Here is a 26,515-nt window from a genome sequence, read left to right as displayed (position 1 = left end):
TCAGAGCTTAGTCCCGAAGTCTGTCCTCACCACTCAGATGCCTATCACAAGTCCAAGCTGTCATTTGTGCATTGGACTGACCGGCTATTAATCAGAGGTTCCAATAACCCCTTCCTGGGGTTCAATTAATTTGCTAGAGTGGTTCACCGAACTCAGAGAAACATTTTACTTACTAGATTGTCAGTTTATTATAAAAGAATATAACTCAGAGATGACCAGATGGAAGAGATGCATAGGGCAAGGTATGTGGCAAGGGACTCCGAGCTTCCATGCTTTCCACATCTCCATGTGTTCATGAATCCAGAAGGTCTCTGAACCCATCCTTTTGGTTTTTATGGAGGCTTCATTATAGAAGCATGACTGAGTAAGTCCTTGGCCACTGAACTCAATCTTTAGCCTCTTCTACTCCCCAGAGGCCTGAAGGGGGACTGAGTTCGAATTCTTTAATCACAGGGTTGATTTCTCTGGTGGTGATCAGCTCTCATCCTGAGATGACCTTCAGGCTTTCCAAAAGTCACCTGATTAACGTAAAAAAAAAAACCATCTCTATCATTCTCAACACTTAGAAAACATCCAAGGGTTTTAGGAGCAACTTGCTAGGAACTGGGAGGAAGATCAAACATTTACTTCCTATTATAAAATCACAGTATCACAAGGCAGGATGGGGTAGTGAAAATAGTACAGGACATGGAGGCAGAAGTACCGGAGTCCCCCCTTAGCTGAGGTTTTGCTTGCTGCAGTTTCGCTTCCCAAGGTTTCAGTTTCCTTGGGGACAACTGCGCAGAAGGAAACTCCTTCTGATGAATCAAATTGTCAGCCAGTCAATAGTAGTGTAAGACTTGTCACAGTACCTACGTCACTCATCACTCATGTCACTTCATCTCTTCATGTAGGCATTGTATCACCTAACATCATCACTAGAAGGGTGAGAACATGAGATATTCTGAGAGAGACCACAGTCACCTAACTTTTATTACCCCGTATTATTTTTTTTAATATTTTATTTATTTATTCATGAGAGACACACAGAGAGAGGCAGAGACACAGGCAGAGGGAGAAGCAGGCTCCATGCAGGGAGCCTGACGTGGGACTCTATCCTGGATCTCCAGGATCATGCCCTGAGCAAAGGCAGATGCTCAACCACTGAGCCACCCAGGTGTCCCTATTACCCCGTATTATTATAATTATTCTATTTTATTATTGTTGTTAATCTCTTATTGTGCCTAATTTATAAATTAAACTGTATCATAGGTATGTACGTACAGGAGAAAACAGCATATGTAGGGCTTGGTACCATCCTCAGTCTCAGGCATTGCTAGGGGTCTTGGAATGTGTTGTGCCCAAGACTGCGAATCCGAGAAACCACCAAGGAGCCGACACTGATGCAAGCGCTCGAGGGTTTATTAGCAAGCTCGAGCTTGGGTCCAAGTATATCCAATACAGTGGAGCAGGGACTTGGACCCCGAAGTGGGTTACAGCTGGGTTTTTTATAGGCTGGTCTGGGGGATTTTCAGAAGGGGTGGAGGAATTTCTCAAGTTCTGTTTACATTCTGATATGGGGCTTTCAAGGGCATTGAGCTCTGTTCTTGTTCTGATATGGGGCTTTCAAGGGCATTGAGCTCTGTTCTTGTTCTAATATGGGACTTTCTTGTTCTAATATGGGACTACGGGCATGGGCTCTGTTGTCTTTCTGATATGGGATTCTCTGCCTAGGGAAATTCTGAGCTCTGTTGTCTTTCTGATATGGGATTCCCTGCCGAGGACATTGAGGACATTCTGCAGTTTTTCCTGTAAAGTCTAGCTCTTATTCACAGGGACCTAAGATGGCTGTACTTGTGCTAATGCTAAACTTGAGGTGGAATGGCCTTGATTTTTCTCAGCCTCCATAAACTTATGAAGTGTTATATGTCAATTAAATCTCAATACAGCTAAAGGGGGAAAAAAAAAAGATAGCCTTGTAGTCCAATATGGCTGCTGGAGCTAGAGCCATCACAACTATGCTCCAGGTAGAAAGATAGAGAAAAGAAGAGGCATAGAGCGATAACTCCCAGCTGAATCAATACTCAAAGCCTTACTCTCCATATTTTTGTTTTGTTTTATTTTTTAAATCCCACTAACTATACTGGTCTGTAAGGGAGGCTAGGGAAATGTAAATATTCTTAGTGGGACACTTTGTCACCCAATAATATAGATAGGAGAGAATGAATATGTTGGCATGTAACAATCTCCGGCTCAACTCTCTCAACTCATTTGATCAAGCCCTTTATGATAAAAATGCATTTCCTCTTACCCAACCACAATTGTCAATCATACTGAAGAGTCACTCATAAAGAACTATAAAGTAGTTTTTCATCTAGAGCACATAGGGTAATTCTTTAACTCATGGGAACTTAGTGAAGTCATTCATTTATACAAGTGGCCAGTTGTTTGTGTCTCCTAAATATCTGGCAAGGTAAGGCTCTGAGGACAGAGTAATGAGTAAGACAGGCATGGTCCCTTCTCTACTAGTTACAGTCGCTAGAGGAGCAGAGGAACATGGAGACATGAAGAATTTATATGTGATGACAAAAAATTACAAATCTTAGGTAAAATAAAAGGAACTCTGGGCATAGAGTTAGGGAAGGCTCTTGACTCTATGGATGAGTTGAAATTTGATGGATGGGTAGGAAATAACTGGTTGAAGGGGCTGTGTGGGTAAATAGCATTCCAGGAATTCCAGGCATTCCAGAAAGAAAGAATAGTACAGATGAAGGCCAATGGTGGGAGGAGCATGGAAAAAGGCTAGTTAGTGTGACTGGGGCATAAGAAGCTAGAGAAAGCACATTAGGATAGGCGATTAGAGAAGTGGGCAGGGACTAGCCTTGTGGGGATGTGTTAGGCATAATGAGGATTTCAGTTTTCCTCCCAAGAGCAATGAGAAGTCACTGACTTTTAAGGGGTGTGGGGTGAGGGGCATGTGAAATGAACATATTAGCTCTTTGAAAAGATTACTGTAATAGAGGATAGACAGGACTAGATTGAATAGTGCAGGTAGACTAAATAGGAGTCCAGGTAAGTGATGAATGGTGGCTTGGTGCAGGATGCTAGCAGTTGTGGGCATGAAAGAAATAGGAGGACAAATGTAGTTCTGAGGGCCACTTGACTTTTGAGGGCTGATGATGTTCCTGATGTGTTTTTCTGAGATACAGAATTTCATCTTTAATATAAAAGAGAAAGTGGTTACATTCAATTTATTGATCATAATATTAGATTTATTGGTAGATTAGACTAATTGCTCAATCTCAAAATAACTCAAGCTTCACCAGACTGGGGTTGGGATGAGATCTGGTTCTGGTTTGTTTTGGTCTTAGTATAATGTTTTTGATTTCATATATTTTTCTAACACTCAACACTGGGATTTTGATAAAATGTACACCAAAGACCTGTATGCTCTTTCACAGTCATGAAAGATGCATAGGCGATGTATTCCTTGCTGCTATGAGAGTTGTTAACTTTCATTTACCAGAATCTGAGAATTAAAGACTTGAGAGGTTTCAGGTTAAACATGATACCCAAATGCAATATTTATAATGCATGTTTACTCTCCCCCATCCTAAATACCACTAAAATGTCAGAGAAAGGATTACACAGCATTAACTCATGAGGGCAAAAAGAATAGGGAAGAGATGACTGTATACAAGAGATGCCAACAGAATTTTGAGATATGGAAAGTAATTGGATTAATGGTAACTGATTTGGGTTTTAGCTCCTCCTGCTATAGCCAATAATAAGCAAGCTGCTTTGTGTTACAAAGTGAAGACAGGCTCAGATATTGGTGGCACTAGATATCTTTGAAGGTGGAGCTGATTCCCTCCCTCCACTTGTGATGCCAGACAAGTATCTTTCCTCCACTCTGCACAGATAGGTTTATGTCTAGAGGGGATGAACTTGGGAGCTTCCAGACTATAGGACAAGTCAACAGATACTTGGCAATACTTGTAGACATTTTTCTTGTTGCAACTTGGTGGGAATTAGTCACTGGCATCCAGTGGGTAGATGCCAGAGATTCTGCTAAATATTCTACAATGCACAGGACTGCCCCCACAACAAAGAATTATCTGCCCCAAAATGTCAATAGAGCTGAGGTTAAGAAACTCTGAGTTAAGTGAAAATCTAGGATGAGACTCCCTGCCTCCTCACCCACTGAAGACATGTGCATGCACAGGACTACAGAAGATGGAAGAACATCTTTTTTGGGAAGGTGACTAGCCAAGACAAAGATACGGATATCTGTAAACCTCCCAACAATATGACAAGTTCCTGCCAATCACTTACTGTAAATTCCACCCACTCTCCCTGAACTTCCATTTATCTTTTTGAGACTGTCTTAAATATGAACAGAGAGCCAAGTCCTACCAGATAGGTGAGGAGAGTTTCTATATAAGAAATGGAGATAAAAATGAAGAAGAGAAAAGAGAAATCTAGGGCAGCCCCAGAGGCTCAGCGGTTTAGTGCCGCCTGCAGCCTGGGGTGTGATCCTGGAGGCCCAGGATCAAGTCCCATGTAGGGCTCCCTTATGGAGCCTGCTTCTCCCTCTGCCTGTGTCTCTGCCTCTCTCTGTGTGTGTGTGTCTCTATGAATAAAAAAATAAAAATCTTAAAAAAAAAAAGATAAAAAAAGAGGAATCTAGAAGAAAAATAAAGAATGCAAGCAACAGAAGAAAACATTAAAAATAAGTTATTATGTATCTCTAGAGAGGTAAGAGAGGCTATTGTACCTCTCAAACTAGAAACGAGAAAGGGATTTTGATAAAATGAAAGAAGTTATTGGAAATTAAAACTATGAGCAGAAATAAAAATAAAGCGTTGGAAAGTAAGGTTGAAGAACTCTTAGAAAGTAGAACAGAAGGAAATAGGAGAGAAAAGTGTTAGCAGGGGAGGAAAGTCCAAGAAGTCAACATCCAACTAATAGGGATTCCAAAAGAACATGAAAGAGATCAGAAAAGAAAAAAACAACAAGAAAATTCCCCACAGGGTATGAATTTCCAGATTAAAGGGCCTGCTGGGTGCCCAGTACAAGAGATGCATATCATCATGAAATTTTATACCAGGAATGAAGAAAAACTTAGAAACTATCAGAGACAAGAAGAAATCAGTTATCAAAGGGGGACTAGACTTGTTTTTTTTAAAGATTTTGTTTGTTTATTCATGAGAGACACACACACACACACACACAGAGAGAGAGAGAGAGAGAGAGAGAGAGAGAGAGAGGCAGAGACACAGGCAGAGGGAGAAGCAGGCTTCCTGCAGGGATGCCAATGCAGGACTCGATCCCAGGACCCCAGGATCATGCCCTGAGCCAAAGGCAGATGCTCAACCGCTGAGCTACCCAGGTGCTCCTGGAACTAGAAGTTTCAACAGAAACACTGGAAGCTAGCAGTTGCTGGAACATTGCCCTCAACATTTTGAAGGAAAATTATTTCCAATTAGAATTCTATATTTTGCAGAACTTCAGGCAAATGTAAAGGTAGAAGAAAAGCATTTCCAAAATTACATAACTGAAGGTACTTAACTCCTGTATATCTTGACTAGGAATATGCTGGAGGATGTACATCATCAAAAAGGAGTATAAATCAAGAAGGAGGGGGACGCCTGGGTGGTTCAGTGGCTCAGGGTGTGATCCCGGGGTCCTGGGATTGAGTCCCACATCGGGTTCCCTGCAGGGAGCCTGCTTCTCCCTCTGCCTTGTCTTTGCCTCTCTGTGTTTCTAAGGAATAAATAAAGAAAATCTTAAAAGAAAAAAAAAAAGAAGGAGGAAGACATGGGACTTGGAATCAAGTCAAGAACCCACATAGTAGAAAGTGAAGGGAATGCCTGATTTCAAGTGTACATCAGGCCATGGAGCCTGGGCAGATTGTAACAGGAGGATGGAGCACTCCAAGAGAACTATCTTTGAGGAAGGCCAATGAATACTACATCGTGTAATAAATGCAATGAAAAGAATTTTAGAAACTTGTGGGAGTTTTCAGGATATAATAGTGAAAGTTATATAGAATGTTAAGTAAATGAAAAGTGAGGCAAAGAAAAGAGGATGAACAAGAAAGGAAATCTATTCTGATTGTGCATTTAGAAGGCACTCATCCTATACCAGGCACTCTTTTCAGTGTTTGCACATAATCATTCACTTAACCCTCACAGCAACCCATGAAATGGATGTGGACACAGTTTTCTTCCTACCATTACGGAAAATGGTGTACAAAGCCACATAACTGGTACCCTTTGGAGTCAGTATTTCAAGCATGGCAGTCTGGGTTCATAGTCATAACAATGTAAATTACATATTGTTTTAATGAAAAATAAGGATGTTACTCTGTTGAGGTGATGATCGGGTGAGGAAAGCATTAGCTTTATGTTCAATCACCCAGTTGTAATCCAAGCTGCTGTACAGGAAAGGGTCCCTGTCCCCATCCACAGGGGTGCTACACCTTTGATATTCATGACGGCAGCCATCATGCTGTGACTGCTTATGGGAAGGCTTGTAAGGGGTTTCAGAATGGTGTGTTTAAGTCCAAACCATTCAGAGCTGGTTTGAAATACTATTCATGGATTGTTTCAATTGAAGGAAAGTGTCTTCTTGGCTTGGGTTTGTAGGTTTAATTAGACAATTTCAGAGGCAAAGTTGTGCTGTTGCCATTTTAGGGTTGAGTCAGACTTTATGAACTCACTGATAGGGGAGACACTCAGGTCGTATATTTTTTCTGTTTAAGAGTCTTGCCTCCTGCAGCTATTTTTTTCGATCCTTATACACCAAAAGAAAAAGAATCATTGTTAATAAATAAAGGAGTGAAATACATTGATTTTTCTTTTGCTCTTTGGAAATAGGGGGAGGAGATGTGCATGTCTCAGTAGTAATTCTTGTTTTTGTCTGAGTCCATTATTGCATTATTCACCCATGGACTGCAGAGTGATTTAAATCAGAGCTGTGGTAGAAGGGCCTTAGCCATCGATGCAAAGGCAGGCCAAATGCTCCCATGAATTCGCAGCCCCATTACAAATGCACCCTGCTGTGAGGGAGCGCTGTTTCTTTTGCCAGAAAGTCTTCTGAACAGAAGAGGTTTCTATTTAACCATGTGTTATCTTGAAAACTTTCTCATTTTTTTTTTAAGCTGGAGACTTCTTGAGTGATACTTCCCATCAGAAAGAAAAACAATGATTCTAGCAGTGACTGAGGAAATATTAATTTCAAATATCAAGTAACACATAATGATGTTTTTCTTTCTTTTTTCTCTATAGAGGTTGCATATTTTAGACCGTTTGGAATGGATGTTGAAGGGAGGTGGATCCTCTGCATCCATTTTATTTGGAGAAGGACTTGGGGACTTTAAACTGCAATTTAAAGAGACTTTTAAATTTTCTGTTTCTGTTAGGGACAGAGAGCTCCTGTGTCAATCATATCTCCAAAGAGAGTTTTACTCTTCAAATTACTGCTGTCTAAAGGGCTGTAACTTGAAAATACTAAGCACAAAGAGACAGTGTCTTAGGACAAATGCTGATGCCTTTTTATTCCTTTTTGCAATCTTAGAGGTAGACTACAATTAGCTAACTTAGCTGTGTCAGCATTAGTACTTGTCTTCAAGGAGGGAGCAGAGTGGTGGGTAATGAAGTCAGATTTAGGAAGACCATTTAAATACAACCCTCAACTCTGTTCCTTTTGTTATGTGATTGCTACAAGGCAAAGCCTTAGGTTAGGATCCCCTACACAGGATCCTGCATAGGATTCAAACCAGCTAGGGCAACTCCTAGCTCACATTCCCACCAACAGACCAAATTCTTGTTTCTAGGATTGGTCTGGCAGCGGATGGGTTCCATTAGGCTTGGTATTGGTGAAAGCACCAGCCATGCCCAGCTGAGCATTTCTCTAGTGCCTTGTAAAGAGGCTTGCAGCTGAGCTCTTTAATTTTTACAATACATTTATGAAATGATTTCTGTCTTAGCTGGGGCTACTATAACAAAATGCCATAGAATGGGTGACTTAAACAACAGATACCTATTTCTCCCTGTTTAGGAGGTTGGGAAGTCCCAGATTAAGGTGCCAGCAGATTTGCTGTCTGATGGGAGCCACTCCCTGGCTTGCAGATGGCCTCCTTTTCTCTGTGTGTGCATGGCGCATGAACATGGAGAGAGATTCTCTCTTCTTGTCATATAAGGGTACAAATCTCATCATAAGGGCTCCACCCTCCTGACTGAATCTAAGCCTAATCCCCTTGCAAATGCCCCACCTCCAGTTACATCACCTTGTGGTTAGGACTTCAATGTAGGAATCTGGGGGCAACATAAACATCAGCTCATGACAATGTTCTATCTTTATTTTTCTTCTTATGATAAAAAGGGAATCATCTTTAAATACCAGTATGATGTCTTGCTTAAGGTATGTGTGCTGTATTTTAGCTGGCTGGCTGAGCCAATGGGAGGATTCATAAAAAAGGAGTGCTGGGACACCTGGGTGGTTCAGATGATTAAGCATCTGTCTTGGGCTCAGGTCATGATTTCCAGGTCCTGGGATCAAGCCCCGCATCGAGCTCTAGCTCATCGGGGAGTGTTGCTTCTCCTACTCCCTCTGCCTCTCCCGCTGCTCACGCTCCCTCTCTCTGTATCTCTCAGTCTCAAATGAATAAATAAAATCTTAAAAAAAAAAAAAAAAAGGGAAAAAGGAGTGCTATTTTGAAAGAGGAGAGTGTGCATGAGTAGGAAACCAAAGAAAGGGTTTTTACCTTCCTGTTTTCTGAATGCTCCTCAACATTCAGTCAATCAGTGGCCCATTTACAGTACTAAACTGTTTTTAAGCCCAGGGACTGTTTGTGCCAAGGCACAGTCTTGTTTTTGTTGGTGTTAAGACACCAGTACTATTAAAGGCAAATTTCTGTAGGAGAGGGGCTTTGTTGAGACAGTGAATACCAAAGACTCATTGGAGACTTAACCTTAAAAATAATGTGCTAATGCATTTGAATTCTAAGCAGACTCAGTTGTAGGCTGGTCATATTGTATTCATGTTGATTTATTGACATTATGGTAAACAGTACATTTTCTAACATTATTGAAAGCGTGAATATTTTGTTCTACCTTTTTTTTTTTTGACAATAAGAGACAAACCACCAAGAGAAGTAGTCATTAAGACTCCCTTTATTGCTTCTATTCTTTTTTTTTTTTAATTTTTATTTATTTATGATAGTCACACAGAGAGAGAGAGAGAGAGGCAGAGACATAGGCAGAGGGAGAAGCAGGCTCCATGCACCGGGAGCCCGATGTGGGATTCGATCCCGGGTCTCCAGGATCGCGCCCTGGGCCAAAGGCAGGCGCTAAACCGCTGCGCCACCCAGGGATCCCTATTGCTTCTATTCTTAAGGGAGTAGTTCTCAAACTTGGGGAGCCTATATAAAATACAGATACGAGTGCTTAGATTCAAACCATAAGGATGGGGCCCACAAATCTGAATATTTAACAAATGCCACAGGTAATTATCTTGCAGATGGTCTAAGCATCAAACTTTGGAGGATTAAAAACACCAAACCAAACCACACAAAACTCCATTCTTCAAACTCTCAACAGCAAACTTGTCCCATATATCAAATCCTTAGGCCTTAGTATGCTCGTAGAAGCTTGGCCTTAATGCCTAATGAGTGGGCTGGAGACCTAGACCAGCTGGAGTCCCTCAGTCTCTCTGGTAGTGTATAATTGGAGATCCAGTGGTTAGGTAGGACACAGGCCAGTCCTGATGTCTGCTTGTAATTGCAGTTTTTGCGGGGGCCCCAAGCCCTTCATGCCTATTGTGTGGAGTGGTCACAGAATTTTAGTATCCCCCAGAGGTTCCCCAGAGCCCATGCTTTTATTTGAGTCTTCCTTCCAAGTAAAATGAAACTCCCAAATCTTACTCTTTGATTAGTGAGAACAACTATGAAAATTCCCTCTCCCTACCCAGCCTCTACCAAGAATACTTTAATCCAATGGAGTTGAAGTCCCCCCTGAAGTTTCGTGACCAACTCTGACAGGAACAGAACAATAATATACTCAGGAGCCAACCTTTAAAACCCTCTGAAATATTTGGCTTGCCTCAGCCTCCATTTGTGCTATGTGAAAGAATACCATGGTGTGACATGGTATATTGTTTTTGGAATTCTGCAGGCTAGTCTTGAAATAAATGCTTATAGGAAGCTGTCAAGATGAACCTAGTATTAGGCAATAAAGGTCGGCCGGGGGTGGTTTAAATAAAGGTATTTGCTTGAGATTGTTCAGAATAATGGAACTCTTAGGTGAAAAGTGAAAATAGCAAACACGGCTGGCTGCTGACAACACACCGTGCCATTACCCTTTTGTGTGAAGTCACTGGAAGAGAGATGAATTATGTTTCCTGGGCGGAATTTTTTTTTTTTTTTTTGAAGAAGGAGGGTGGCAGCAGGGATCTATTTTTATTTAAAAGGCTTGAGAAGTGCAGTGGAATGGCTAGGAGTTTGCAATCAGGTCTTTGCCATTGTTTGACAAGTCATTAGCAATTGGCGACAGAAAAATCAGTAGTCCTGCCTCATTGCTGTGGCACTTCATTGGATGTGCTTTATAATATTTGGGCAAGTTTGCCATTACCCTGTGTCTTAATTTCTCACTTCCTGAAATATGCTTTAATGCCTCGTGGCATGATGGGATTTCCTTAAATGTTGGCAGATTGCTTTATATGTTCAGATGTGCAAAGGGAAAGTAATCCAATTTATTAATTATGCATTACAGTTAATAATCATATAAAGCTGTCAAGTGATTAGCTGTAGGAGGTGTGTGAGAAAAGGACTGTTAAAATGGCAGCAGTTGTTGCTATAGATAGGGCTCTTTGCTGTTACGCTCATAATCTTTTTAAAGAAATACATAGTTATGGCTTCAAAGCATTATTTTATGAAAATTGTGTTCTGGATGGCAGAGTTGTTTATATTCCCCTTTTGGGAAAGTAAAGGCTATCATGCTGTGATTGTCTTCAAAAGAGTGGGTTCTATGTACTAGGTATAGAGATCATCTTTCATGAGAGGAAGAGTTAATCCTTCCTGTCTTGAAATTCTAACTTTGCCAGGGCCTAGCTGGCTGTCATGCGAAAGACGCCTATACTTCTGGGTCTCAGTTTATCTCCCTGTAAAATGGAGAAATCCCACAGTTGTGCAGAGGATCCTCTCTGTCCAGCTCACTTCCTCAGGGTGATTTACCTGTGTTAGGGTTAGAAAAGGGAGAACAGGCAGCTGGTAGCTAGCATTGCAGTTTCTGCTCTAAACTGGTACTCAGTGCTCTTCGTGTGCATGAAACAAATGCTCAATGAAGCCAGCTCAGGTAAAGGAGGAAAGGATACAACAGATGGATTCAAACATAGGCCCTGGCATGTGAGCAGGCTACCCAGGCTTCTAGCTGCCGGAGGAAGATAACTGGAAATGGAAGCATGAGCCTCCATGCTCTGTAGCCCTGAGGAGTTGCCTGGCTTCTTTCACCTTTGAGTCTTCTCCTCTTAGCTGACTTCTTCCCAAGGTTCAGTAAGACTCCCAACCTTGAGTATTTATGACCCATGAGGTCTAGAAGTTACCGCTGACTGTCTACAGGCTCTAAAACTCATCTGCATTCCTGTGACAAGTATTAATGAGTGACTACCATGCTCCAGTGCGTGTTTTAAGTCTTGCCTCCAGAGGGAAGGTCAGACGATAACCATATAAACAGGCAAATGAATGAATGAACAGTGCGCTTTCAGATATAGGTAAATGAATAAAAAATAAAGTAACATAATGGGATAGAGAATGATAAACCATGAAAGACTCCTAAGTCTGGGAAACACACAAAGGGTTGCAGGAGGGGAGGTGGATGGGGGATGGGGTAACTGGGTGATGGGCATTAAGGAAGGCACATCACGTGATGTTATACTGAGTGTTATACTATATGTTGGCAAACTGGACTTAAAAAAAAGAGAGAGAGAGAGAGATGGGGGATGTTGTGCCACTTTAAAGAAAGGAGTGAAAGTAGTATTTGGATAAACTTGAATGAGGAGCAGAGCCAGAATTGTAGAGATCCAGGAGACCTGAGTCCCAGCAAAGGGAGCAGAGTCTGTGAAGGCCCTGTGTCAGGAATGAAAGTGATGGGTAAAAGGAACAGCAAGAAGCTGTAGTGATGGGATCCGATGGCGTGGCGCAGCGGTTTGGTGCCTGCCTTTGGCCCAGGGCGTGATCCTGAAGACCCAGGATCGAATCCCACGTCGGGCTCCCAGTGTATGGAGCCTGCTTCTCCCTCTGCCTGTGTCTCTGCCTCTCTCTCTCTCTCTGTGTGACTATCATAAACAAATAAAAATTAAAAAAAAAAAAAAGAAGCTGTAGTGATGGGAGCATAATGAATGAGGGGTCAAGCGGTGGGAGATGGGGCGTGGAACAATTCATCAAGGGACTTGTAGCTTAGTCAGGAGTTAGGAGTTTTTCTAAGTGAAATGGAAAGCCATTAGAAGATCTTAAATTGGGGCTCCATGATTTGATTCACATTTTTAAAAGATCACTCTGACGGGTATGTTGCAAAACAGAATGCAAAGGGGCCAGTGTGGAAGCGAGGAGACCAGGGAGGAGGCTGCTTGCTGCACTAATCCCTGCGAGAGATGTTGGTGGCTTGGGTCAGGCTGGTGGTGGTGGAATTGGTGAGAGCCGGCCACTTAGGGACGTTACAGGATTTGCAGGTGCACCAGTTGTGGGGCGTTGAGAAAGGGATAAATCAAGGTTGATGACTAAGTGTTTTTCTGGAGGAACTAATTGCATAGAATTGACATTTGCTGCCATGGGAAGACTGGGAAAGGAATAGGACTGAGGGGAGAAATTAAATTTCTGGTTTGGACAGTGTTCAATTGTGAGATGCCTACTAGGCATCCAAATAGAGATGTCAGGCAGCTACTTGGATGATTAAATCTAGAGCATGAGAAAGGTGGGGACTGGTGATTAGAGTTTGGGAGCTAATTCTAACCTGGGCTCCAGCTGAGATCACCTAGAGAGATTGTGTCTACTGGGTAGAGAAGTAGGCCTGGGACTAATCCCTAGGGTACTCTGACATCTAGAGGTGGGGGAAGGGGTGGGGAGCCAGCTGAGAAGACTTGAGGAGGAGGTCCAATTCTAGAGCCAGTGAAGTCAGTTGATATCTAGCCCACCAATGTGGGCTTCAAGTTTGCTAAGTGCTCCTGGACCAATCAGTAGTGGCCAAAGTGAATGGGCTGTGAGGCCTGCTGAGGTCCACTGAGTTTTGTGGGCAGGATCATATTTCTTGAGAAGGGGAAAGGACAGAGTGGGGATTCTAAAACCTGGCTTAAAATGTAATTGAAAGTTTGTCAATGGGCTCTTAAGGATATTACTTCTCACTCTTTTTCTCTTTTATCATAGCTTTCTTTTAATTTATCTTATTTTTATAGGCTTATTACTAGGTCTGTTTTACCTTTTACTTTCCAAAGGATCTTAGAGGCCTTTAGTGCCACAGGTACCTATATTTCTCTCCCCTGTCTTCTTTCCTTTCTTGGCCCAGCCTTAAAAAATTTCCATTCCACATACACATTCATGGATATAATCCGCATCCATAAGCTAGCTGGAACTAACTTGTACCTGTGGAAGAACCATGGGGTGGGGCCACCACCATAGCTGACTCTTCTCCAGGCAGTGGTGAAATGATTCTCTCAATCTCATACACTTTGTCAGAATAAATATTTCACTCAGTTAGTGCTAAGGCATCCCAGGAGTCTAGATTAACAGTTCCCCTCAAAGAGTCAGGGAAGCATTATATAAGCTCAGGAATGCTGTGAGCAGCTATTAGTTAAGAGGCCTGATATGATTTCTAAGGGAAGGGGGGTGTTTGGGGAAGCTGGTTTAGCACTGCTTCACTCTATTCCCTGAATTCTCCTTCCTGGCCAGTTGCGCGGATGTGGACTCCAGGTGAGCCACAGTGGGATGAATGTGTAGGTGATTGTACAAATCCATCACCACCGTTAGAAAAACAGCTTTAAGTGTGCATTCTTGAAAAAGGAAGGCATGCCATTCATTGAATATAGTTACAATAACCTGTTCACCAGCTCCAGAGGGACATGCTCAGAGATACAAAGAGTACTTACTCAACACAAAAGTCTCTTAGATGAATGCAGGTATTATTTTGTGTCTGTTCCCTTGATTCTCCTCACCTGTGGGAGAGTGTATTCTCCCAAGCAAGTAATTTTGAGCTTCTGTTTCTCTCATATAACTGTGGATAATAGAGTTGACCTTTCTCACTTAGATTATTGAGTTTAATGCCCTTGACATGTGGCAAATGCTACATGGCCACTAAAATCTTGTTCCATTTCTCTGCTCCAATCCCTAGGTCTTGTTTTCAGAGAGGCATTCTGTTGGACCCCACAAAGCAATAACCTAAAAGGCAGGTGGTTCAGCCCCTTCTTGAGAAAAATGAGACTGATTTTCCTTACTTGCAAACCTATCAGGTCACTCAACTTGATAATTCACCAGTGTTCTCTTAGCAGAACATTTTACAAAGATTATAAAGATATTTCAAAAGTTGAGAAGGAGGGAAAACCTTTCAAATCTTTTCTAATAAACACAACTCTTTACGCCTTTTGTTGATCTTCCTACTATTTACATGCAATTTTGGAATTTTAATTACAGCATACACAAAGCTTGAATATTCTTCTATAATTTTTAATATTTCATAGTTGTATTTTTCTGAATACTATTCCATAGATTAGAATGACCATAGTTTATTTACTTTTCTTTGAGGGCATTTATTTTGTTTCTAGTTTTTCACTGTTCTGTCACTGCAGGGCCCTTGTTCTTTCTTTTGTATTATTTTCTTGGGATGAAGTCATGGGGCAGTAATATGGGTAGGGTTACTACATAAAACACAAGATTCCCAGCTACAATGGGATTTCAGATGAACCATCAATAGTTTTTTAGCGTAAGTATGTCCTATGTAATATTTGGTACATACTTACACTAAAAAGTGTTTATTTTTATTTGGAATTCAAATTTAACCGAGTATCCACAATTTTTTTTGTTAAATCTGGCAACCCTAATTTTGAGTCAAAGCAGGAACATTTTCATGAGTATTAATACAGATTGCCAAATTTCTGTTAAATTAATCATTAAGATTCTATTAATAATTTAAAGGAGGGGAAATTCTCAGAGGGGAGAAATAACAAAGAAAATGGGAACCCTAAGATGTTCTATAGGTAATTATCTAGGCTATTACATTTTCAGTTTTTAGGAAACTTATATAATCATACAATATTATATAAATATTCATAGAGACATAAGGAAAAATTTTTTGGACCGCACATACTTCTGGTAACATCTACCCAGTTTGTATCTGGTTTCTTGGTGAGGTACTTGTTATTATTTGCCTAATTGCTATGTGTGCCCCTTCTTTCTAACTAACAGAACCCTGATTTTGTTCAGGGCAGCAAGGGGCCCAGTTAAAAACTCAATTTCTCAGGCTACCTAACAGCCAAAGGTGGCTATGGGACTCAGTTCTGACCGAAAAAGGTAGGCAGAAGTCTGTAGTGCTGTATTTTTCCCTTCTTCCTTTGCCTGGAATGTAGCTGTGATCTTTAGAGATATAGCAGCCATCTTATGACCTGTGGAAAAAAGCTATGCGTATGGAATAGTGAAGTAGTAAAATAAGATTCATGGTTTGTATGCCCATAATTGATGAAATAACCTTATTCTAGTTTATTGCATATATTTTTATAAGCTTCTTCAAGTCCCTTGTAGAAGTGAGTCTAAATCTATATACACATAAATAATATTTTGTGGAAGTCAGTATGCCCACGGGAAGGGGTTGAGGAATTCTTGTGGAACTGCCATGACTGTTGCTGAAACAGTTCAGTCAGGGCTAAAGGCCAAGTCTAATTCCTGAAACTCAGAGACCAATGAGGGAGGATACAATTCACCAGTCTAGCTCTGGGGCACAAGGATTAAGATCTCAAAGAAAGTAAATGTGACAAACAGGAAGTTAGGTCGGATTCTTAGGGCTTCAGAATCAGCTGTCACACCAAGGTCAAGAACTTCTGAGGTAGTAGAGACAGGGAGAACTTTACAGATTACAACAGGAATTTGTCCAGAGAAGTGAATCAAAACTAGGGAAGGAACCCATGGACCCCATGCTGACTTCTGGTGCCCTTTCTCCACCTAAGTCTGTTTAGTAGTTTACCCTCTGCCTTAGTACCTCTATAGTCATAGAGTCCTGAAAAATGAGGGCAGATGTCAGTTTGAACTGAACTGTCTGCTGCATTCCTTTAAAGAGATGTGCCTGTGGCTCACACATACCCTCTGGGTTGCCTCGAGTGCTGCCTGACGACTTGAGAGCAGTGTATTTTTTAAAATAAATAATACAGTTTGTTTTGAAATTGTTTAGGCAATCCAAGCTGTTGTTAAAAACAAAAAAGAAAACAGAAAGAGCAAAAATGCACCTTTACTATAATCCTGCCATGTGGGATTTGGGTGTATTTTTTTATGGATATTCTTTTTATTGATATCTTTATGTTCCTCATCATAAAAAGGGGGACAATTTCAAAATGTTATTTTGGTGATTAGATTTATGGTGAGCTTTCTGCTATATTATTAAGTATCCTTATAAAAGGATGATTTTAAAAAATAACAGTGATATTCTTAAATTCCCCTTTAAAGGACATTTAATTTATTATTGAACATTAAGATTATTTTATTATAAATAAGATATGGCAAACATCTTTTTTACATATATCTTTATGTGCTTTTTATTTTTTTATTTTTTTAATGTGCTTTTTAAATTATGCACATAATAAATTCCTAGGACAAATTCCTAGAAGTGAAATGACTGAGTCACAAGATATGAAAAATTTAAAGAATTTTATATATACAGATATGCTGCTCTCTAGAAAGTCTGTGAATTTATATTTTTGAAAGAAATGTGTGAGAATGTTTTACTAAACCCTTGCCAGAAATATATGCTATTATTAAAAAAAAAAAAAACACAACTTTGGAATGGTCTCCCATGGTTTTAGTGCTTATTTCTCTGATTGTTGTGATGCTGAACATTTCTTAAGCATTTTGGCTTTGTGTAGCTTCTGCAAATTGTCAGTTCATGTCTTTGGGCAAGAGTCTTTTCTAATTAGACATTTTTAAATTAGGGCAAGACATTTCCCAAAAGATATAAAGTCTTTCATTCTTATTTTCATTATTTTGTGTTTCCCTGTCCTTTCTCTGACTTTTCTTCTCCCTAAATGGAGAGAATATCCATAAGAAAATATACCAATTTCCTTTATCTATTAGACTGAGTCATATGAAACTGAAGTTTTTAGAAGGTCAAACAAAGGTAAACTATCAGCAATTTTATATGGCTAAACCTGATGTATTTCTCTTGATAAACTGATTCAATCTTCCTCCCTACTCCTGTCTACTTTTCTGTTTGTCCATTCATTCATCCTCCCAACAAATATTTTTTAACCAACTGCAGCATGTCACCACTCTAAGGAGGACTCTCCAGCCATTGTTAGCTCTGACCTCTCTTCTGAGCTCTGGCATCTGTTTTTTGAGTTGGCAAGTCAGCCCTACTCTGGCTCTGTAATATTACTGACATCTTCTCTGTTCCCATTATATCCACCTCAGTTTAGATCTTCATTACTTAATGTGTGTTGTAGTCATAACAAAACTACTGTAAACTGGATGGCTTATAAACAACAAACATTTATTTCTCATAGTTCTAGAGGCTAGGATCTTTGAAGATCCTGGTGCCAGCAGAGTCGGTATGTGGTGCGTGGTGCGAGCCTGCTTCCTCATGGATGGGGCCCACTCACTTGTGTTCTCACATGGTGGAAGGGCCAAAGAGGCTCTCTGGGGACTCTTTTATAAGAGCACTAATCCCATTTGCTAGGGCTCACCTTCATGACCTAAGCATCTCAAAAGATCCCACCTCCCAGTCTCACCACATTGCCGACTCAGATTTCAACAAATTAACTTGGGGGAAAACATAAACTTTCAGATTATAGCCATGTGCAATGTTTTCTCTCCTGCAATATTCTTTCCCTTCTCTTACTTCACACTACATTTATTTAGATTCAAATCTTTTCCCTCTTTCAAGGGTCATTTTAAATGTGATACTTTAGACTCTGAGTGAGGGGAGTGGAGCCAGGGTGGAGAGCAGAGGCCGAACTCGGGGATCTGACAAGATGTCTGGGCTGCCCCGCGGGATTATCAAGGAGACCCAGTGTTTGCTGGCAGAACCAGAACCTGGCATTAAAGCAGAACCAGATGAGAGCAACGCCCGTTCTTTTCTTTTCTTTTTTTTTTTAATTCTTTTTTATTTATTTATGATAGCCACAGAGAGAGAGAGAGAGAGAGAGAGAGAGAGAGAGAGAGAGGCAGAGACATAGGCAGAGGGAGAAGCAGGCTCCATGCAGGGAGCCCGACGTGGGGTTCGATCCCGGGTCTCCAGGATCGCGCCCTGGGCCAAAGGCAGGCGCCAAACCGCTGCGCCACCCAGGGATCCCCCGTTATTTTCATGTGGTCACTGCTGGCCCCCAGGATTCCCCCTTTGAGGGAGGGACTTTTAAACTGGAACTATTCTTTCCAGAAGAATACCCGGTGGCAGCCGCTACAGTACGTTTCATGACCAAAATTTATCATCCTAATGTAGGCAAGTCGGGAAGAATATGTTTAGATATTTTGAAAGATAAGCGGTCCCCAGCACTGCAGGTCCGCACAGTTCTGCTATCGATCCAGGCTTTGTTAAGTGTTCCCAATCCAGATGATCCATTAGCAAAGGATGTAGCGGAAGAGTGGAAGACCAGCGAAGCCCAAGCCGTAGAAACAGCGAGAGCACGGACGAGGCTATATGCCGTGAATGATATTTAAAATCGATCTGATCATCAAGTGTGCTCCTGTTCTGCCAAGACTTCTTCCTTTTTTGTTTGCATTTAATGGACACAGTCTTAGAAACATTACAGAATAAAAGCCCAGACATCTTCAGTCCTTTGGTGATTAAATGCACATTAGCAAATCGATGTCTTGTCCTGATTCACTGTTGTAAAGCACGAGCAGAGGCTAGAAGTACCATCTGGATTGTTGTGAAACGTTTAAAAGCAGTGGCCCCTCTGCTTTTATTCATTTTCCCCATCATGGTTTAAGTATAAAGCACTGTGAATGGGTAGTTGTCAGGGTTAGCTGCAGGGGTGTGGGTGTTTTTCTTTATTATTTTTTTGAGGGGGAGAGGTAGTTTTATTTTAATTTTATGGACTCCTTTCCCCCTTTTTATGTGATCTAATTGCATCGGTTAAAAGCAGCTAGCCAGTTCTTTAGAATATGCTCTCTAGCCAAGCCTAACTTTATTTAGACGCTGTAGATGGACAAGCTTGATTGTTTGAACCAAAATGGGAACATTAAACACACATCACAGCCCTCACTAATAACATTGTGACTTTGCTGTCAAGTATAGAACTCTTCCTTCAAGAAAAAGCTTGTGACCATTTTGTATGGCTTGTCTGGAAACTTCTGTAAATCTTACGTTTTAGTAAAATATTTTTTGTTATTCTAAAAATAAAAAACAAACAAACAAACAAATAAATAAATAAATGTGATACTTTAACTCATCACTGCCTTCTCCCCATCCTTCATTACCCTGGGATAGAAGTTTCACCATTCTGATAGCCTTTTATATGTACATGTTTTCTAGAACTTTCTCCTCCTACCATTTGGTTATTTCTGTACTTTCTTTTATATTGAGATATCATTTACATATAGTAAATGCAAAAATTTAATTGTACAACTTGATACATTTTTACATATGCATATTCCTTTGCAACAACCACAGAAAATTTCCATCACCTTAGAAAGTTCCCTTATGATCCTTCATAACCACTGTCAGCTACCAATGATAACTAATAACTGTCCTGATTTCTATCACCATTGGTTAGTTTTCATGTTTTTGAATTTCAAATTAATGGCATTATGAAATATGTACTCTTTTTTATCTGGCTACTATTGCTCAACATAATGCTTTTGAGTTTCATCCATGCTATGTATCTATCAATAGTTTGTTCCTTTTTTTTTATTGCTGTGTAGAATTCATTGAATGAATATATTTTGTTCATACATTGTTCATACATTCTGCTGATTTGGAGACTTGGATTGCTTCCAGTTTTTCACAATTATGAATAAAGATGCTATAAACATTCTTGAACAAATCCTTCTTTTTCTTGCACATGTACCTGGGAATGGATTGCTGGGTCACAGGGTAGGCATATGTTTAACACTAATAGAAACCACCAAACAGTTTCCAAAGGAGTTATGCCATTTTACATTCTCACCAGAAATACATGGGAGTTGATCTACATTCTTGCCATCATTTCATGGTATATATCTTTTTAATCCTATTATATGTATAGTGGTAAGTCATTGTGATTTTATTTTCATTTTTTTCATTGTGATTTTAATGAAGTATTTTTAATTCCATGATGAATAATAATGTTGAACACATTTTCATATGTTTATTGTCTATTTGGCTCTTTTGTCTTTTAAAATGCCTATTCAAGTTTTTTGCTCATTGTCTTAATTACTGTAATTTTATGGTAAGTCTTAAGTCTGGAACTTTAAACTTACAACCCTTGTTTTTCTTTTTCAAAATTGTCCTGGCTGTTTTGGGTCCTTTAAATTCCCATATAAATTTCAGAATGAGTCTGTCAATTTCTACCAAAAAAATGCTTGCTGGGATTTTAACTGGGACTTTGTTGAATGTAGAGGTAAATTTGGGAGAATTAGTGTCTTAACAATCCATGACTATGGTATATCTCTCCATTTTCAGGTTTTGTTTCATTGTTGCAGCAATGTTTTCAGTGTAGAATTCTTGCATGTATCTTGTTAGTCCTATGTATCTGATTTTTTTTATGTCAATATGAATGGTATTATTTTTAAAATTTCTTTTTCTGATTTTTGGTTTAGGGTATATAGAAATACAACTGGTGTTGTTAGTAGTTGTTTTAGATTAAGTTCCTTTGGATTTTCTACATACATAATTATGTCATCAATAAAGAAACCTTACTTCTTCCTTTCTAATTTTATGCCTTTTATTTATTTTATTTCCCTGCCTTGTTACATAATTTCTGTACATTTCTTTCCTCCTCCACTAGACTGTAAGGCAAGATCTTTTGAGACAAAGCTCCCATGGTGCTTCAAACATGGGAGATATTGGGGACATGTGGGTGGCCCAGTGGTTGAGTGTCTACCTTCGACTCAGGTCGTGATCCTGCAGTCCTGGGATCAAGTTCCGCATCCGGCTCCCTGCTGAGATCCTGCTTCTCCCTCTGCCTATGTCTCTGCCTCTCTCTATGTCTCTCATGAATAAACAAACATGGGAAATATTAAGAAAACTTTGGTTGACAATGTAAATTATGATGGGGAAGATAATGAATTAAAGCTGTAAATTACTTTTCTGTATGATCAGTGAGTTACCACCAGGAAAAAGGGTGCTAGTTAAAACCCATTTTTGTGAGTTGGTATGTCTTATTTTATAAGGGTTGTTACAGGTGACTTAAAGACTCCCTGGATCATTCTACCTGGCTTGTGGTTTTCAGTTCCTGGATACTTCTCTGGTGTTATGTTAGCATTCAGTGTGTGTGTGTGTGTGTGTGTGTGTGTGTGTGTGTGTTTTATAAGATTCTTGCCAAGCATTTTGAAACTTCCAAAATAGTAGTGACTGCTTCTCCCCAGGATAGCATGGAGCAGATGGATTCCTGGACCTCACTGCCTTCAGTCCCAATTCCCCAAGCTTCTGTTGGTGTAGAAAAAAGAATCTGCATTTTCAATATTACTGGAGTGAAGCCTGGGAAATTTTCAGTTTTGAGCCTTTAAATTCCAACAAGCAATGTTATTTTTAGATTTCTAGTATGCACTTGGGGTTTGTGAGTGAAATTGTATTAAGGAGTGAGGATGAGGGCTCACGTAAGGGGGCGGTGGTCTTTTCCCAGTAAGCAGCTGCTCTTGCCGGTTCTGAAGATTCGTGGGACTGTGAAATGGCAGCCTGTAAGCTGCAGACACCCAGGGCAGGAGTAAAAGCACTCATTGGACTTTGATACCCATTTTTGCATTTTGGGTGCAGTAGTGATCTTTCTTTTATAGATTCCATTGTCCATGTGGCTGGACGAGGATGTTTCTTGCATCACATGAGGAGTTTGTGCCTAAGGAGGTAATTCCACTGTTTCTTTGTTTCTTTGCAAACTGCAGATATACTGTTAGCTATTTAAACAGTAGATTGGTAAAGTATTTACGGCAGTTTTGACTCTAGGCCACAGAGACTGCTCTGTGTTTCCTTTTGGTTGACATTTTTCTATCAAGTTAGACACATCAGTAGAGAACTAGCATGTGAATGAACTAATTATGTTTTTGCTGTTGAGTGAATCAGGATCACCTTGAAAAATGAAAGTACCAGAGAAATAATAGAAAAGAGAAAAAATCAAGGAATACATACCCTTGTAAATTTGGATTAAATAATATAAATGCAGGGTGATTTCTCCTAAATACTTGACATTTTCAACTTTTATATATTTGGGTCTCTTAAAAATTCACATATTGACATTAAAACAGCGTTCTAAGTATTTCTGTGATTATTATTAATAGAACATTTCTCTTTGTCCCCAGCAACAGGCACTTTGCCTGATCACCTAAATTCCTGCTACCCAGAAATAATTACTGTTTGTAATCATTGGGTACAAAATAATGACAATTAATTTCCATAGTTTGTTTTCATGCTGTAGCTGGTGTTTGGAAATCTCCTTTTGTCACTTAACAATCTGTAATATGGATATATTTGCAAGTTGAGAAATACAGAGCTACATTATTTTAATAGTTAACCAAGATACATTGTGTGTGTGTGCATGTGTGCACATGTGTGCACATATATTAAATAATTTAAGTGATAAGTTCTTTGTTGATAGATATTCTTGTTTTAGACTTTTTTTTTTTTTACTATTATAAGCAACATTACAAGGGGCTTGTATATGAATGTTGTATATAAATCTTGAACATCTATCTGATTAGTGTCTTAGGATAAATTTCTGGGAATGGGGTTTTGGAGCTCAAACTGTGTATATTTTATCTTTTGATATATTCTGCCAAACTTCCCTGCAGAAAAGATGAATTAATTTCTATTCTCAGCAACATCAAATTGAAAATGTTTACCTGTACCATTACTAACACTATTGCAAATCTTGACTTGCTTGTATATTTGAATTCTTGTATATTTGTCTCTGCATGGGGATTGTAAACTAAATTAGTCAGGATCTAGTCAGAAAGCCCAAGACAACACTAGGTAATTTAGATAGCTGGGATTTCATACAAGGAATTGGTTCCACATGTATGGGAAATCTTAAAGTGCAAAGGAAAATGCTGAAGTCACCCAGAGGAAGTAGCAGGAAGAAGGTAGAATGAAGAGAACTCAGAGCTCTGGGGAGGGGTCTGGCAGGGCTGGGCTGGGTCTAGGGGGAGGGAGGGGTTGTGCAGCCTGGCTGCTGAAAGGCACCAGAGACTGGCACTCTGCCTGCCAGGTGGGTATGGCCCAGCTGCCAGCACATGAGGGTGGCTGGTGTTGGGAGTGTAGAGGAAAGCTGGGGGCAGAAGCCAGCCTGTGCTGTTGTTGGTATGATGCTGGCAGAAACTAGGAACCAGAAGGAAGTCCCTTCTCCCTCCTCTTACCTTCCACTCTCTAAGGCCTTGGGTTGGCACAGCCATATAGAACACCACCTGATGAGGGAGTAAATGAAATAAATTTTGCAGTCCCAGCCTAAGCATCACAGATCAGAAAAGAGAATGCTCGGTTTGGAGCTAAGAGGCAATGAGTCAAGAACCAGTTTTATTTGTTTGCTTGGGCTGCCATAACAAAGTACCATGAACGGCATGACTTCAAACAACAGAAACACAATGTCTCACAGCTCTGGAGCCTAGAAATCAGAGATTAAGGTGTTATCCTTTTTATAAGGACACCAGTCATATTGGATTAAGGGCCCACCCTACTCTAGAATGAGCTCATCCTAATCGAATTACATATGCAATGGCTCTTTTCCAAATAAGATTACTTTATGAGACACTGGGCATTGGGACTTTAACATAGGAAGTTTTGGGAGCACACAATTCAACCCATAATGCCAGTACATAAACTTGTTTAGAACAGGGTCCTTTTAGCCCTAAAATGCTATATTACCTCCTTTGTATTCTTCAAGTTCTGAGTACATAGAATGTGCCTAATTATTATTAAATAAATGAATACATGCTAAGTTAAATGATGCACATTTATCTTCAGGTTGTTTTTTTTTTTAAGATTTTATTTATTTATTCATGAGAGACACAGAGAGAGAGGCAATTAGAGGCAGAAGGAGAAGCAGGGTCCCTGCAGGGAGCCCGATCTGGGACTCTATCCCTGGGACACTGAGATCCCCCCCTGAGCTGAAGGCAGATGCTCAACTGCGGAGCCACTCAGGCATCCCGATCTTCAGGCTGTTGAGTCTAAAGTCACGTATATTTTAAATTGAAATTACAAAGAAAATCCATCATATTTTTAAATGTCAGATGTTCTTAAATTTCATGAACAGTTAAATGTCACATGCATCCAGAGTATCCTAGTGATTGCAAAACTTAATCCTATATTTAACATTAGAGTATAATAAGTTTGAGTTATTTCATCTTTATCTGTAATGTCAAACCTTCCCATAGTTAGAAAATCACTTATTCCGTAAGAAAAAGGATTTTCTAACTCAAGTGGACTGAGGTCATCTCAAGTGGGTGGAGGCTACTTGATTAAAACTTAAGACCACAACACTGTTGGTTTTCGGTTAGGATTTGAGTCCGGGACATATATATATATATATATATTTTAGGGCTCCTTTTGGGGATCTAGGCAAATGAGATTTAACTTGCTGGCTTCCACAGCGTTCAGAAAGCTTGGTTGGGCATTTACAACAAAAATGGAGTTGTCAATGGCTGAACTGCTAGGGGATTTTTTTTTTTTTTCCATAGCCATGAGTCCCAGTGTGGGCTTCCTCAGAATGTTGATTTCATGAATTGGACTTGTCTGTTTCCCAGTTTCAATCAAAGAATGATATTTTCTAAATGTTAAGGAAAGAGGTTAACTTAATGAATGGAATTAAGTTAGATGATTACTATTGCTTCTGGCAGTACAGACTAGCAGATGTCAAAATGAATGAACAAGAAGTCGCAACATTTTAAAACATTAATATGCAAAAGCAGATGATCTTGCTTAGTTTAACAGCTCATTTTTGTGGGCTTGTGTGCTTCCTGCTGTAATTTTATGTCACATGAATGCATATTATGCTAGTAACTTGTTCCTAATGTATGAGTTAGAATTCCATCAAGTTCTGCAAAATGTGTAGAACATTGTGGCCTTTGAGTGAGATAAACTGTGATTCCAGCAATTAGATCGACATGGTTCCTAGCCTCTGGGAACTTACCAAGGAGAGGAGAGTTAGGAAAACTCTGGTTTAAAATGCGTGTGCCAAAGTCAAACTTACGATGGAGGAAGCTAGTGGTCAATGTCCTGGCTTCTTTGGTTTGAGGTGAAACCCTGAAACTTACCTCTGACTGTTGCCTTCCTCCTTCCTCTCTTTCCCTTTGTGATACTTCTTTGGAACTCAAAATTGGAGGGAGGCATTTTGGGGGAGAGATGAAGAAGTCTCTAACCTTGAAACTCTTGAAACTCAGTTCAGTGGTGGAGATGAACAAATATTCATACTCAGTAGGTTGTATGCTGGAGCAAAATTAGACAAACTCTGGGGGAGACCATGGGTCTGGGAGGGCCAGGAGTCCTGATCTTTTTGTTTTCTTGAGTCCTAGCTAGAGGCATGGTACCCAGTTGAAGGGGGCAACACAGTCCTGAGAGTATTCAAAGAAGGAAGTTACATTTGAACCAGGTATTGAAGGACAAGGAGGAGAAGATGATGGTGTAGGAAAGGAATCTCTTTTACCTATATCTTTTGTCCTTAAGCCCTCTTCTTTAGATACCACTAAAATTTGAGTTATAGCCCTGGGTGTGACCATGGCCCTTCACTCTGTAGGGTGTTTCTTGGGTAAAACTTCTCCCCCCCCCCCCCCCCCCCCCCCCCGATCTCAGCACAGGACTGACTCAGCCAGTTGTCAGGAGCCATTGGCAGGGAGTCTAAGAAACTGGACTCCAGTGCCAGCTCCATCACTAACTTTGAGATCTTGAATAAGCCATTTAACATTTTTGAATAAAAAGCTAAATTATATGGGTAATGTGTTAAAATGTATGTAACACCATATAGTTATCAAGCATTATGTGAATTAGGAGGTTCATCTTACCTTAATGCTGACTTTGTGTACATAGATTACATGTAAATTATCTTTCAGGAGATGGATGTCCAAATGAGGGAACAGACTCATGATCTGAGGTTATGTGGGAGTGATGAGTGATTCTGGGTTAATTTATAAGGATTCATGGAGGATATGTTTTAGTTTATTACTAAA

General features: G+C 40.1%; 2 protein-coding genes across 9 annotated transcripts in view; both read left to right on the top strand.

Moving 5' to 3' along the window:
- Nucleotides 1-26,515, top strand: part of NCALD (neurocalcin delta) — a 370,439-nt gene that overhangs the window by 34,713 nt on the left and 309,211 nt on the right. For 3 of the 8 annotated variants that reach the window (XM_072774076.1, XM_072774071.1, XM_072774078.1), the window contains exon 2: nt 22,142-22,208. The exons of the other annotated variants lie outside the window; for them this stretch is intronic. The gene's annotated coding sequence lies outside the window, so the exon portion shown is untranslated. The remainder of the gene's footprint in view (nt 1-22,141; nt 22,209-26,515) is intronic. 8 annotated transcript variants of the gene reach the window in all.
- Nucleotides 17,994-19,028, top strand: LOC140603642 (ubiquitin-conjugating enzyme E2 N-like). Its single transcript, XM_072774086.1, has 2 exons — nt 17,994-18,295; nt 18,513-19,028. The coding sequence occupies exons 1-2, from the start codon at nt 18,199-18,201 to the stop codon at nt 18,881-18,883; spliced, it is 468 nt and encodes a 155-aa protein (XP_072630187.1). The 5' UTR covers nt 17,994-18,198; the 3' UTR covers nt 18,884-19,028.

Source organism: Canis lupus, chromosome 14 (assembly GCF_048164855.1).
Source record: "Canis lupus baileyi chromosome 14, mCanLup2.hap1, whole genome shotgun sequence".
Taxonomy (NCBI): domain Eukaryota; kingdom Metazoa; phylum Chordata; class Mammalia; order Carnivora; family Canidae; genus Canis; species Canis lupus.
This window is presented reverse-complemented; position numbering and strand designations above follow the sequence as displayed.